The sequence below is a fragment of the Gymnodraco acuticeps genome, unplaced genomic scaffold (assembly GCF_902827175.1).
Source record: "Gymnodraco acuticeps unplaced genomic scaffold, fGymAcu1.1, whole genome shotgun sequence".
In the NCBI taxonomy this organism is placed as follows: Eukaryota; Metazoa; Chordata; class Actinopteri; order Perciformes; family Bathydraconidae; genus Gymnodraco; species Gymnodraco acuticeps.
The window spans coordinates 127376-142845 of record NW_022990055.1 but is presented as its reverse complement, the minus strand read 5'-3'; the positions used below and the strand labels follow the sequence as shown (position 1 = coordinate 142845).

At 40.7% G+C, this 15470-nt stretch overlaps 1 protein-coding gene across 1 annotated transcript in view; it reads right to left on the bottom strand.

Moving 5' to 3' along the window:
- The window catches only part of uhmk1 (U2AF homology motif (UHM) kinase 1), a 33350-nt gene extending 17880 nt beyond the window's left edge, over positions 1–15470 (bottom strand). The window contains exons 1-9 of the mRNA XM_034215990.1: positions 14717–15470; positions 14148–14268; positions 13218–13404; positions 12457–12654; positions 12059–12153; positions 10847–10923; positions 10678–10776; positions 10471–10559; positions 8262–8382 (exon numbers count right to left, since the gene is read on the bottom strand). Of these exons, the coding sequence (XP_034071881.1) occupies positions 8262–8382; positions 10471–10559; positions 10678–10776; positions 10847–10923; positions 12059–12153; positions 12457–12654; positions 13218–13404; positions 14148–14233 (952 nt within the window). The 5' untranslated portion in view covers positions 14234–14268; positions 14717–15470. The remainder of the gene's footprint in view (positions 1–8261; positions 8383–10470; positions 10560–10677; positions 10777–10846; positions 10924–12058; positions 12154–12456; positions 12655–13217; positions 13405–14147; positions 14269–14716) is intronic.

Below are 15470 nucleotides of genomic sequence, written 5' to 3'. Positions count from 1 at the left end.
ATCATTGATCTCAATGGGATTTTACCTGGATAAATAAAGGTTTTGAATTTTGAATTGAATATGCATCACATTCACCACGCTTCAAAATTGAATTGAAATTGAATGCATAATCACTGCTGTGGTCTGATTGGTCGTATATGGTCAAGCTGCATAGCTCAAGGCCCCGCCCACCTCGTTCTTCAGACCAGATGCAGATTGAATAAGCCACCAAAAACACACGTGTAAACAGTGCAACCTTAATATTTCAACGTCAAGTAACGTTAATCAGCATATTACCTGTGCTAACATTACGAGTTTGTTCATGTTAGCTTTAGCCTGCATTACCTTCATAAACTAAGATTAGCTGAAATCATAACAATAAGCTTATTGCAGTTTTTATCGTTGTGCTAAAGTTGACATTAGTTTGCTAATGACCTGAGCCTAGCTAGCTTACGTTAGTGAAATCATTACAATACGCATGTTGCAGTTTATATTATCATTGTGCTAATGTTAACATTAGTTTGCTTACAACACTAGCTAGCTTATTTTAGCCGACATCATTATAATACACTTTTTGCTTCTTTTTCCTGTTGTGCTAATGTTTCAATCAGTTTGCTAACATCAATAACATAGCTAGATAGCGTAAGCAAACTTATAAGGCTAGTACAAGTTATTTAATGTTTAATGTATTTAATATTTAATATTAATGTTACCTGACTTCATAAGTAATAGTTCTATAGACTTGAGGTTGTATTGATATCCTTCGGTTACAGGTGAGGGTTGTGCTGCGTGGATGTGATATATATTAAATAAACACTCAAAATGCTACTCTATTTATAAATGATAAGTGTGAGAAAACCAAACATTGCTCATTCTAATACAGTGGAATTTAAACATTATGTATTCATAGGGAAGCATGTTTAATCTTATCACACATGATTTCCCACCATGGGTCCTAGCGTTGAAGGTGGGCCTGGAGCTCTGCAGCGGGACGCTTTCGGACTTCAATTAGTACAATTTGAGCAGAGTGTGTTGAACAGAACGAAGCAGTTGATAAATTGTCTTAATATCTGATCCTTTCATCTTTTGTGCGGTTAAGAACTGTAAGATTAGCCTTAAATAATGTGTGCTTTATTCAGAGGAATGGATACCATGGATCACACACACACACACACACACACACACACACACACACACACACACACACACACACACACACACACACACACACACACACACACACACACACACACACACACACACACACACACACACACACACACACACACACACACACACACACACACACACACACACACACACACTATTTATCTCAGACAGATGTACCATGCTTACAGGTAGACAGCTCTTGAAACCTATTAACGCTGCCCCCAAAAATGATATTAACATTAACTGCTACTTCATTTTCTACACGTGCACACACAGAGACGCAAGCTGTCCACGTTATAGACACACACTAATGCACAAATGTGCTGAGCGCTTAGTAAAGTTTGGCTGAGAGGTCAGGTGCCATGAAATTCAAGCACAACCCTGAGTCTGTCAGCCGAGCTGCAATGACAAAGACACAAAATAAAAATGTCTCCGTAGATGATAGAAAAATAATTAGTGATGCACCGAAAATTATCGGCCGAAAATGGTTAGAAAGGCCCTTTCGGCTTTTGGCCGAAAGGGTTTTCGGCCAACTGTTTCCTATTTTCGGTATCGGCCAAGAATTTCCCATTCGGTGCACCCCTAAAAATAATATTATGACTTATACACTGCACTTAAGCTCATTAGGCGTATTCACACCGCAGTACTTTTCCCACAAAGGATCATGAGAACTTAGTTCATGAGAACTCTTTTGTCGCGTTCACCAAAAAGAGCCGTTACTAAAATGAGTTCATCAGAACCTTTTCACCCCCTTTTCCGTCCCCGTTCTAGCAGGGACGGAAAAGGTTCCTATTTCTGATTGGCTGGGCGGATTGCAAACCACGCCCCGTAAAACTCCCAAAAAGTTTTGTGAAGCCACCATTTTATTATCCTCGCATTAGCATTATTAGCATTAGCATTAGCCCAGCGCAGAAACGCAGAGAGACTAACTTATGGCAACACAAAATAAAACATGGGAGCGGTGGAGATGAGGAGGTGTCGGCGTTCTGGCTATTTACTCGGAAGGCTTCAGTAGAAGCTGCTGGGAGTCCCAGCAGCTTCTACTGAAGCCAGTCCCCAACTCCGGCCGGGGACTTTGGGCGGCAGCATACGCCGTGAAGTGGTTTGCGGCCTGCCAAAGCAGAAGAAGAAGAAGTGACGTCAGCGGCTTCATTTGCCTAATCCACCCCCAGGGACTTATTCCGATGTGAACGCAATCTGTTCTCATGAACCTTTGTGGGAAAAGTACTGCGGTGTGAATGCGCCTATTGGTAGACCCAAATGTGCAAAGAGAAGGAAGTGTTTGAAAAGTACTACATAGGGTTGCCAACTTCCAGAAATGGAGGAACGGGACAGATGCATGTGTCCCCCGCGCGCGCGAAGATTTTCGGGTTTCTGGCGGATTTAGTTACTTTATTTTGTTACTTTATTTTGGTTTTAGGGTTAGGTTAGGGTTATGTTATTTAATTCTTTTGGGGAAGCCAGCCCCTAGGGTTTGAAAATGTTTTTGGGGGTCAAACCCCCCAAAACCCTCAAAATGCATAGAAAACTATGCATACCTATAACACAATACAAACACAATGGTCTTACACCTGCATTAGGCTACTACATCACATTGTACATCAGCATGTTCAAATCGGATAGGTGGGCACTAGGGACATCTGGGCACCTCGATGTACAATTGGCTATTTTGTCCAAAATGTTAAAAAATAAATATTTGAAAAATGGTATTAAGTAATGCAAAGTATACATGATGTGAACATGCACGGTACATCATTATTAGACTTAATGTTATCCTTCAACCAACCATTTTCCCAGCATCAGCTGACTGACTCTCTCACACACACGTGCGAGCATTGTGCCTGCCCTGTCAACTGAGCGGTCCTAGCGCCCTTCGCATACAGCACACAAACACACAGGCACGCAGCCAGACACACTGCATTGCGCGCAAACAGAAAAATATATATTTTTTCCCTTTACACGGGAGTCCGGGACAAACAAAGTCCCGTACGGGACACGCCCCTTTTGGCTCAAATACGGGGCGTCCAGGCTAATACGGGACGGTTGGCAACCCTAGTACTACAACACTCTTGGATGCCAGGATGCTGACAAAAAATGCATGGGCTGAATCATGTGCCAGGTGGTGCCTCACTACAGACTATTATCAATCAGCTGGAGTGTAATATCAACAAAGTTTAACATAATATCATATACGCTAACAATAAAATCAAGACAATACTGTGCTTCTTTCTTACTCATGTTGATGTGATTGATTATGGTGAGCAAGTAAATATGTTGCATTAGTGATAAGTCAATCAACAGAAAGTGAGTGCAATCTATCAAGAGTAGGAGCTGCATTCACATGATACCCGATTTGCTCTTTACTCAACGCGAAGTTGGGTGCAGAGCATTGCGGTGAAAACAGCTAGTTAGCTACTGCAGCTGTCATCTGATTGTTTGCGAGTCGAAAAGGTCAGTGGCAATCAAGGTCAAAGTGGAAATTATTTGTAATAACTTCTACCAGTGCGCAGCACCGAGGGTAGCGCTTCCCCCCTAGTCAGGCTCTCTCCATAGGAAACCGACACATCGTAGCAGAGCTGTTTTACCACTTTTCATGTGAATGTAGCAACAAAACACTGCACCCTCTACGGCAAGAGTGATTGAACACATTTTATGGTTATATAAGCACACAACCATAAAATCATAAAAGTAACAATCATTGTGTAAACAAACTAGAAAGAAAAGCTAGCAAGAAACATTTGTTCAGGATTTGACTGAAGTGAGCTACAGGATACAGCAAACAAAGTGTTTTTCTCACATTCTCATTTTTTTAGAATATTCATTTTTTTTTTTTTTACTTAATTGAGAAATAACCTACTTTTGGCAAACGCAGTACTGATTATTAAGCATTCTTATTTTTCCATAAAGGCAGGGCGGTCACATTATTCACTTTTTTTATTTACTTGTTTGTGAAGTGCTTAGAGCACCAGGAAAAGCGCTATATAAATAACATGTATTATTATTAGTATTATAATTCTGAGGTGTGAGCTAATATTGGGAAACCTGCAGTGCCGTTTAGTATGTGAACTACTTACATCCAAAGGAATTTCACAACTTAAACTAACATTAATGCACACCAAACATAGGTTTTCCGTTAACAGAATCAGTAGCATTGTCCAGTATGTGATACAAGACGACAAATAAACTAATTACTCATTTATAAACTGATTATGTTGCAGTGCATTTAACTATGGCAGTGTGGCTCTAACAGCGGATTCCTGCCAATGGCAACGGAATAAAGTCATCTGCTGTCTTTTAACTGTCATCTCTTAACTTTTCCTTTGTGATTTTGTTTTTATTAGCCGTTTGTAACCTAGTGGTCATGTCCCAAAAAGGGATTTATACCAACTATAAAACTATATTAAGTATATGAGACAGCCCACTTAGGCCACCTGGGAAACCAACAGACGACCACAACGTCCCAGGTTCCATTCCAGCCTTGGGCCATTTGTGGCATGTCGTACCCCTCCTCGTCTCCCCACTCGTCTCTGTTTCTACACTGTCAAAGACGGGCAAAAAAAAAGCCACACAAAAAATCATCAGGTTGTGACAGAAACTCACTCTTACTTGGATTCTACGACTGGTATGGCCATTTTTCAAATAGTTTAAAAAACAAGCGATTATTTCATGAATATTGCACATACATTTTCCATGCATTATTCAACAAAAGCAGAAAGAAAGTTCTCTTGACAACTTCCAATCCTTCCAAAGGCACATGCTTGTAATTTGATAACGTACAGTAAACCTATGCTGATTTTGTTCTGTCAGTAAACAAACGGCCAGTGACGCTCTCTAGTGGAAACTTTGAAATTCACATTACAGGCACATTAATTAACATTTCGTTGAAAAATATATATTTGTTGTAGTACTACGACAGACAAAACTACAACTACCGTAGTCGTTTTATGTTTTGAAACGTTTATGAACTTGGACATACTTTCTTTGAGTGAAAGGAACACATTATTAAATGAAATATAGGTCTCACAGAGAGATGGATTGTTATTGTTTTATGTTACGGAGTCAGTTTCGAGACTTCATGAATGTGTTACTGTCACAATTGCTTAGCATTTGAGCAAAATGGAACTACTAAATGAAAAGTATATTATGTGAAACCATAATATAGCATCAGAGACAGCAAAGAGAGACTATTTCCTCTACCTGTGTCACTTGGGTTTCAACACATTTGCAGTGGACTAACAGCAGGTGAACGAGAGCACAGATTATAACTGATTGTTTTCCCAGAGTCAACGTAAATATAGGGCGCATTTTTCACAAGCCACATATATTCAGAGCATTCTGACACTTAGGTGGCGTTTTTATGCATGCCAAATTAGATGAAATTAAACTTAGTTTGAGACAAACAGATTTTTTTATCTCAGCAACACTGAGCATTTATCATCAGTGAAACGGTGTCAACATTTTAAGCTAACTGACTCTCGCTAACACCCTAGCTAACTAATATTCGTAATTCTAAATAGTTTGTTTGATAGGTAAATATCAAAATAAAATAAATATATATTAGACCACATCTATTTAGGAGACAGGAAGTGTACATGTCATACCATTGGCACTAAATATAATGCGCTATCTTTAGTTATAGAACCTCTTTAATAGTATTTGTATAATTTAGCTAATTCCATCCGTTTAGCATTCACAGTAGGTAATACTAGCATTAGCAATATACCGTCACTGTCAATTGTAGTGGCATTGGCCACAGTTCAATTACATAGTCTGACTTTAACAAGAACACAGTGAAAAAGATCAACAGCTTTATAAGGAAGCATAGAAAGATGGGGCCCCATCTTGTTGTCTCACTCAGATGGAGGCGTGTGGCGCAGTGGATAGAGCCTTGGTGTTGGGATCAGGGGGTCACAGGTTCAAATCCCTGGGCAAGACACTTCACCCCAAATTGCTCCTGTGGGGGTTGTCCACAGTATTGAGTATGTAAGTCGCTTTGGATAAAAGCATCTAACAAGTAACATGTAATGTTACTGAGTTGAACTTTTTGTACGGGAAGGGAATGATTTTCTAAGGCATCTGCTTAGGCTCTGGCTACTCAAGAAATGAAAGCATTGTTAGCGTGTGTTCACATCAAACGCTAAGATGTGTGTTTGTGCCTGTGAAAGACATCCTTGGTTGTAGTGTGGGCACCTTTCATCAATAATAAAAATAGCCAGTTGGTTTATATAAACCAAACTTTTGATCTGTCTATCACAATAAATTGTAGCAAACTAGATACAGCCATATGAAGTAAGGCAAGGAAAATATTATCTTCTTGTTTAGTGTGAACATAGCATTATAGCAGCATTTTGGTTATTTGGCTAGCTTGAATGTCACAGGGCACTTGTGTATATATATAAATCAGTGTGACAAAATGTGGGATGAATGGGTACTGCAGACCCACTGTTATCACAAAGTGGAAGCAAGGGAATCAAAACCCAAGATAAAATACTAATTTCTGGTTCTACAAAAAACAAAAGTAACATTCCACTGCAAAAAAGTCCAAGCTTGCTGACTCTTTTTCTCATTACTAAAACGGTCTCACTACCCTGGTATAACAAATATAATGTGACACAATTATATGACTTTGTTTCTAACAATAACACGTTCTTTGAACAGGGATATTTGCCACATTATTTACTCATAAACCTCTATACTTTTTTGCGTGACTAGCCACAATTCTTGAAACTAACAGAAGTAGGAAACACCTCTATGTGACTCTTCGGTAAAATGTATTATCACAGGGCTTGCAGTCCATCATCAGTCCACTAGTCCTTGCACAAACTAGAGATAGAAAGTCTGTTTATTATAGCCACTCTCTCTTCACATTTCATATGCATAGTTCTACACAACCCTTAAAGCTACTATGTGTATCTTTGAAATTGTCCAACTTTGGCGAAACACAAACTCCTCCAATTTCCACCAGGGCACGACCTAAGCCATTAGCAAAAATCTGAAAGATGCTACACATGTTACACACAGTAGCTTTAAACTACTCCTTACATGTACTGGCTACCGTGTTTTTCTAGACTATAATTAACTAGACCATGAGTAGGAGGTCCTATGAACAAATGAAAGTGTATTTTGTTTAAGTTATTTATAATTTATACTGCAGAGGCCTTAATCAACTTGCTTTTGGTACCAAGTGCTTTTGTCTATTTGTTGCAGTACATTATATTGTACCCCATCAGTGTACAATGGAAGGCCTGACAATTGACTAAATGAAAAGACAAAATTGCAGTCACGATCGACGACCACTTTTTTTTTTTTTTTAAAGGCCAGGTGATCGCAGGATGTCCCATGTTGCAAATTGTGATGTCACTATGTTACTGAAGTAAACAAAAGAGTCCAATGGAGGCGTTTCAGAGAGGGGGGGGGGGGGGGGGTGTGGGAGAGAACACATGGTTTTTAGCCTTTGCAGACCATTTACACGCACACATACCTATAGAACACACTACAGGAGAGGAAAACCCCCAAATGCATTATAGGGCCTCTCTAAGGTTTGTCTGACATAAAGCTCTAGACCACTTGGAGATCATGTTATCCTGCTACATATTTCTTAACACATCCCTGACTCAACTGATGAGATAAGTGTTCACTTTCAGATATAATGTAGAGTACATATTCTCAAACGTTACATTTCATTTGATAAAGGCTTTTGCTTTGTCCACCCACATCAGAGAAGATTTAATGTGTCTCTCACTACACATGAGAGTGAAACGGAAGCTAGAACAGGAAGTGCTGTACTCAGTGAGTCAGTTAAAGATGTAGCTGCAGCTCACCTTGAAGATGGATGTGCAATGTGCAGACTGGAGGAAGCTCAAATAATAAGTATCAGCTCAGTTCAATCAACCCTCTGCATGTAACACAGATTCAAACCACATGAATGACATGCAGAACTTTGAACTACACTCATTAATAACTGAATAATATAAAGTCAAACTGCAGGTTAAACCCTCAGGACTTTGTGTAGGCTGTAGATGTTTTCAAAGACTCCCCTGTGTTTTCATGCTAAGAGTGCAGAGGTGGGGAATGAGCTTTAGGGCTTCACTGCACAGTCTGGTATAAGTAACCTCTTTTATAGGCGCTGAGAGGGTAGAAGGTGGCCACCACCAGCTTCCCATCAAAGGTGCGGCCCGTCAGCAGCCTCTGAGCCTCCTTGGAGTCAGATGAGTTGGCGTATTCCACGAACACCTGATAGAGAGACACAGAATAGTAGGTGAATGACTAGGTGATGAGACTGAATCACTTTCTGACCGCTGTCCTGGCTTTGTTTCACATTAAAGTCCACTGGAAGAGTATCAGAGGCAGAGTCATTTCGAGCCAAAGCTGCATTTTATATGGTGTTATTTGTTATACAATGTATAGTTTGGATTTTTGTTCTTGGGTTGTATCGTGTACTTGTTCTTAGTTACTGTATTACATACAGTAGATGTACGTACCGTTTGGAGAAACAGACAGGAATATTAGAAGGACATCAATGTACTGATGTAGGCATCAGCAAATGTATTTTAGACACCTTTGATTTGTTACTTTGTTTGTGTTATTGTGGTAGATCGTTAACTTGCTTGTTCTTTTAGGTGAAAATGTGTAATCTTTTGTTTAAAGAAATCTAGAGGCTTGGAAGAGAAGTTTTTATATTCTAAATAAAACGTACAGCTAAACTAATATTAATGTTTGTACGTGTCTAAAATACATCCATTTGGCTATAGAAAATAACCCCATACAACTGAATATATTCGTCTTTATCTTTCTCTCTTCACACAAACAAGAATCATTTGTTTCCCTGTATTTTGAGAAAACGACTAACAAATTGTGTCATTAAGTATCACTTTCAAGTAAAGCATCCATAACTGCAAGCATTTCTTAACAATCAGCAGTGAATTGGAGAAAATCATTTCCAGCACCAAAGTGCAGTGACATGCAGTTGCACCCAGTGGACAGAGTTAAGTGATCACAGGAGAGAACACTAGGCTCGTCTCAATTGAATATTTCACCTCCTCCTTTCCCTTCCTTTTGTCTTAGCTCCGCCTCCGTAAGACGCGAGCGAGAGACACAAGGAAAACAGAGGAGTCCTCAGGTATTAATTGGGATGTCCTCCAGCGTCACCATAAACAACGCCCTTTACTTCTGGTGCGCGCAGTTTTATCCCCCGTCACTGGACTCACTCCACATCAATCCCTTCAAACCTGGGGTTGGTTTAGTTTCACATTGAAATGATTTCGTCCATCTCTTCCATCTCTTCCATTCATTTCTTTTATTATAGTTTTCTATGTATTATTTTCGGTCCTGTATTGGTTTTTCCAGGTATAATATTTCATTTAAGTTATAATTATAATCATAATAATAATTGATGGATTCATTTCATTATGGTATTTGAGCTTGTTTCAGATCAACTTTTGTATTGAATGTTATTTCATTTGTCCTACAGAAGAGAGACACAAATCACTCAAATATGTATTAGTTATGCTACCCGTATTTGTATATATCCTAAATGTCTGACGTTCTGTGGGTCTACCACACATGCATCAAAAACCACAAGTAAGAACTGTAGGCTAAGTTATTATTTTATAATCAAAACATTATTCCAATTATTACAAACTTTAATGTTTTTATAGAGTATGATCTCCTCATTCGTTTAAGAGATTTCATATATTTTACTCTTAATGAAGCACTTTAAACATTTAATGAAAGATCCTCCTTTAACGGTAAGAACAGCTGCAGTGAGCAGAGGCTGTGCATCTGGGGGCGGAGCTCTGATGCGCGAGTAGTGAAAACACTTCCGCGTAGTCTGCTCTCGTGTATCCTCCCTTTCGTCTCCTCTGGAAGCCTCCTCCCTCACCCCTCCTCGACTCCTCCGTTTGCATTTCAGCTATTGGGACGTCCTTCAACATGGCGTGTCTTGATCGATTTCCGGGTCAAGTCCCGGAGGAGGGGAAGAGAGGAGTTGAGGAGGGACATTGAGATGAACCTACTGTGTCAGTGTAGTAAGGGTACTGCAAATACTGAAGTCAATAAACAGAAGTAAACTGCTAAAAGTCATCTTTATCATACTCAACTACTAATAAGGGGTATATTGCACCCCTTTCCTCATACTTGACCTAAAAAAAGGTTTTCATAAAAGTTGGTATACTAGGACCTCATGAAGTCTGTAGATATGGAAAAAATGGATGATACAAATAAGGCTGTAGTAAATGTTTTTTCTTTCTCCCTCTTAGCAAACTCCATTTTCAGTTTGATTTAATGATCTTTGAAGATTATGGGTTGGCAGATCGGTCTCACCTGTCCTTTTCCTGGGTTCTCTTTGGGGATGAGCAGAGACACCACGGAGCCGTACTTCTGGCACTCCTCTTTCATGTCCTCCAGGATTTCTGGGAGAAACAATGACAGATAATTGGACATACTTTCACTCGTGCTCACCTGGAAGAATCGGGAAATCAACGTCAAAATGAATTTAGTTAGATTAAGTTTAGGAAAGAAATGGTGTACCTTCATACTCTTCTTCATTGTGCAGATGGCTGTCATCAATCAGGTTGAGGAGGCGCAGGACAGGAGTGGGCAGCAGGACCAGGTCCTCAATGTGAGGAGCTGACACACACATTCACACAGGTAAATATCACATGTTACTCTTGGAGGATGTTTATATATTTCAACATACCGAAGGGAATACTGAAGAGCGGGCTCAGCAGGGCAGTTTCAGCAGAGCATCTTTGTTTTGGGTTGTTGAGCAGCATGCTGCGGACAGAAACAAACATTATCAACTCTTCAAACTTTAACTCTTTTCAGGTAACTGTACATTCTTTGTGACTTTTATATTTGTCAGATATGCTAGGTTTTACATATGATCATTGTTTAGCACCTTCTTCAATTGTGATTTCCAAATGTGTTCATATAAGACAGGATGATCCTTTTTACCTTGTTTCTTTTACAAAACTAAATATGCCTGAAAGAAATGCCAATGTAAATGTTGTCAAGAGCTTGTTTCCCCTGTAGTGTTTATTAAATATTAATTTTGAGTGTCTTGTTGAGTTTTCTGCTTATTTTTGTGCTCTTTTCTGTTCTTGTATTCTAAATGATGTCTGTTTTTTATCCGCCTTTCTTTTATTCCCCTTTTTCTTTTGGTTAAGTCCTTAGTTCAAGGGGAAGTCTGTGGTAGTTTTCTAAAATTGTTACAAAATTAATATAGACAAAAGGCGCTTTCACACCGGAGTACTTTTCCCAGAAATAGTTCCGATAGTTCATAGAGAGCAGGGACTTTCCTGGGGAGAAAAAGGTTCCAATTTCTGATTGGCTGGGCGAATTGCAAACCACGCCCCGTAAAACTCTGAAAAGTTTTGTGAAGCCGCCATTCTATTTGCTGGCATTAGCATTAGCATTAGCCCTGCGCACCAAAGGAGAGAGACTAACTTATGGCAACACAAAAGAAAACATGGGAGCGGTGGAGATAAGGAGGTGTCGGCGTTCTGGCGATTTACTTGGATGGCTTCAGTAGAAGCTACTGGGAGTCCCAGCAGCTTCTACTGAAGCCAGTCCCCAACTCCGGGGACTTCCGGCCGGAGACTTCGGGCGGCAGTATACGCTGTGAAGTTGTTTGCGGCCTGCCAGTAAACCCAAAGCAGAAGAAGAAGAGGTGACGTCAGCGGCTTCATTTGCCTAATCCTCCCTCAGGAACTTATTCCGGTGTGAACGCGATCTACTAGATAGTTCCGGAACTAAAGATTTCCGGGGAACTATTCCTGGGAAAAGTACTTGGTGTGAAAGCGTCTATTAGACTGCTTACACAGGAAAGCAGGTCAATACACAGTATAGTTAACAGCACAGTTCACATGTGAAAGCAGTGTGAATTCACGGCTGTATGTGTAGAGCGTACCTTTTGATAAGGTCTCTGAGGTGATAGACAGGGATGGCGGGGCACACCACACTGTTGCTGGCAAAAAGATGGTCGACAATGGAAGCACTGTTTTCCTGAAGAAGAGGAAAACAGGTTGAAGGAACCAAGGCTTCTGCTTGCTCAGATAATGGCAGAGAGTAAGTGCTGGTTGGGGATGGGGGGGGTCACTTAACCCCAATGATCAAAGGTTCAACATAACAAATAATATGTATACATTTAAAGAGGATTTAAAGGGGCCCTATTATATTCATTTTCAGGTTCATATTTGTATTTAGTTATTTATATGCTCTGACTTCAATTCAAAACATATGGAGCTTTGGCAAACTTCCTTTAATAACACAAAGATTTGTATGGAGAAGAGTTTTGTCATACAGTACCTTCCACTTCTGTGAGCGGACGGTCTCTTTGAGTTTCATTCCTGAGAACATCTCCAACAGGATGATGCCCAGGCCCCACATGTCCACAGCGGAGGTGCAGCCCGAGTCCCCCTCCACCTCCACCCCTGCCTGAGCGAGGCTGTTCTGAAGCTCCGCCTCCGGGGCCCGGTACCCGTCTGTCTGGATGTACTTGACATCCTGAAGGAAGAAGTGAAGCAAGAGGTGAGTTAGAAATTCATATATATCACTATCTTTCAATCATCTTTAATCTAGCTCTAAATATTTTTTTATTATTTGTTTTTTTCATCATGCTTTTGGCTTTAGGGCATACATTAAGGAATGTTTCTTGTTTTATTCATATTGCATGTAAAAACATGTGTTGATTTGTAAAACAAAGTACATGTATGAAGAAACTAAGCCAAAGTTCAAATCAACCTTGAAAACTAATCTGTTCAACAAAGCCTTCCAACAATAACTCACTCTCTCCCCCCCCTACTGCAATGTTACACCTCAGCACTTTGAATTGCCTTGTGTTGAAAGGTGCTATATAAATAAACTTGCCTCCATTTCTGCCCTGTTTTATGTTTATGTTTTGATGTCTTGTCCTTATATGTTTCTTTGTAAAGCGACCTTGAGGTTATGAAAGGCGCTATATCAATTCAAGTTATTATTATTAATAAAAAAAAGAAGACAAAAAAAGAAATCCAACATTTATTACCCTAGCTGCTCCTTAAACTGGCCTCAGACTCCCAGGCACCCACCTGGTTTCCCTCTTTGAAGCTGAGTCCGAAGTCGATGAGCTTAAAGCACTCGTCATCGGCGCTCCAGAGGATGTTGCGTGGCTTGAGGTCGGCGTGGACGTAGCCTTCCCTGTGGAGGAAGGCGAGAGCCTCCAGGATGTCTCTGGCACAGTGCTGCACCAGCCACATGGAGTGGCCCTGCTGGGGTCTGACAAAAACATCAAAAATCAAGTTAAACCGAGAGAGCATGCTAAATTAAAGAAAGCTTCACAGTGACTGCACTCACCAGCATAATCTTTCTGAACCTTTTTTTTGTTTGTGATTGCCATTTTACAATTACCTGAATGCCCTTGTCACATTTAAAAAACTGAGTTCAATGTCAGCAGTAACTCAGTCATAAGTTAATAGTCATTGCAACTAGAAATATAATCTACACTATATCAAGTTACTCATTTTACTTTTGTATTCGTGTTAACTCAGTTGCAACTGACTAAGAGCTGCTGATACATGTACTGCCAGGTAAAATTATTGTTTTTGTCAATGGAGTCAGGTGGCTTTGAAGAGAGCATTGAAAAGTACTTAAGTTCCCTGTCGGAAAGAGCCGTCTGACCGCAAAGGTTTTCTAAATATAGCGTACACTTGACTGATATTGTTTTTTAAGTGTGTCTGAAATACGTTTTGCTACTGCCCCAATCAGTTCATTGCTTATCTTTCTGCAGTACTCCTGTCTGTATCTCCATACTGGGGGGTGTGCCAACGTGCTACACTGACTATGAAGTACCTCAAACAACTCCACTTCAACAAATCAGAATGTATCCATTTTAATCAATACAGATAAGTGTGCAAATTATAACCCTCAGATCTCAAAATTGTGGAGCCAATCTGATGAACTGGCAACCTGCTGCAGTCAGATGAATACTGTATGAGAAGCAGAGTCATGACTTCACTTACCTTCCACCCTGGGTACCACTGGTCAGCAGATCAGACACACTGACATCCAGGAGCTCCAGCAGCAGACAGCGGGTGGCAACACCCATACAGCTGTGGTTGGTGAACACCCCGTAAAGTGTGACTGAGAGGAGAACAGAGCCGTCAGTGCAAACAGATAGACCTGATGCATGTTTTCATGTAAAACAACCCTCTTACTGGACAGGACCATTTACAACAGGATAATGATAGTTCAATGTTTCAACAATAGGTCTTTAGAGTTTAGACCTTACAACTGTCAGCCAAAGCAGAACAACAGTGTGACACATGTAATAGCCTGATGTTACACTGAGTTCAGATCCTGTCATGTGATATCATGTGCCGAATTAAAAAGCCAGACCATAACTATTAGTGAATGGTCTTGCTGTATGTTCTACCAGGTGTATTCCACAGATGACAAGCACGTTTCTATTAAATTGATAGATGTTTTAATAGAATGTGGCCTTTTTGCTCTATGTAAAAGACACATAAGGGTTAAAAACAGTAGCAGTATTCTAACCCCTGCGATATTCTAGTAAAAATAATGGTGTTACCTATGTTTTATGTCCCTGGATATCTTCCAGCACGGACCTCTCCTTGTGATACCCGTAGTCTCCTCCCCGAGTGTCGGCCTGAAACTCCTTGACAGCGGCGGTTGTGCTGGCTCTGCCCGAGCTGACCTGGTATACCGAGGCCGAGACTCCTTGGCCGAGCCGGGACTGGACGGTCCACAACTCCCCAAAGATCTCGAAAAGCACCGGCTTCATACCCTGGTCGAAACTGCCCTGCGCGGGCTTGTTGCTGTCGGGACGCGGTGCGTGCGCCTTTGCGCTGGGCTCTGCGGGGCCGCAGTGAGCCATGGGCAGGCGGCGGACAGGAGAGCAGCCGGGCGGCTAGTTGATAGGTGGGAGCAGCTGCAGGAGCATTGCGAACGACCCGGGTTCTGTCAGCGCCACATAAAACTACCAGGACGTGTCAACGACAGCTCGCACACAATTCAGCTACACCCGCAACCTTGTTAAAGCTGAGAACAGAGCGACACCTGGGCATAATAAAGTACTGTCTGCTAACCGAGACTGTTAACATTAATGTATGCTAGACAGGTGACACAAAGTTAGCTAATTTAGTTGCTACACATGCTAAACTGACAAACAAAACATTTATCTAACGCGCAGGAAAATACTTCCCCCATAATACGGAATCGTATCGAATATAATAACTTAAAAGTGTGTCAGTTTTACCTGGAGAAAAGTTTTGCCTAAATTGTGGTAACTCAGGTTGTTGATATTAATCTTAGTTCCGGTTCTA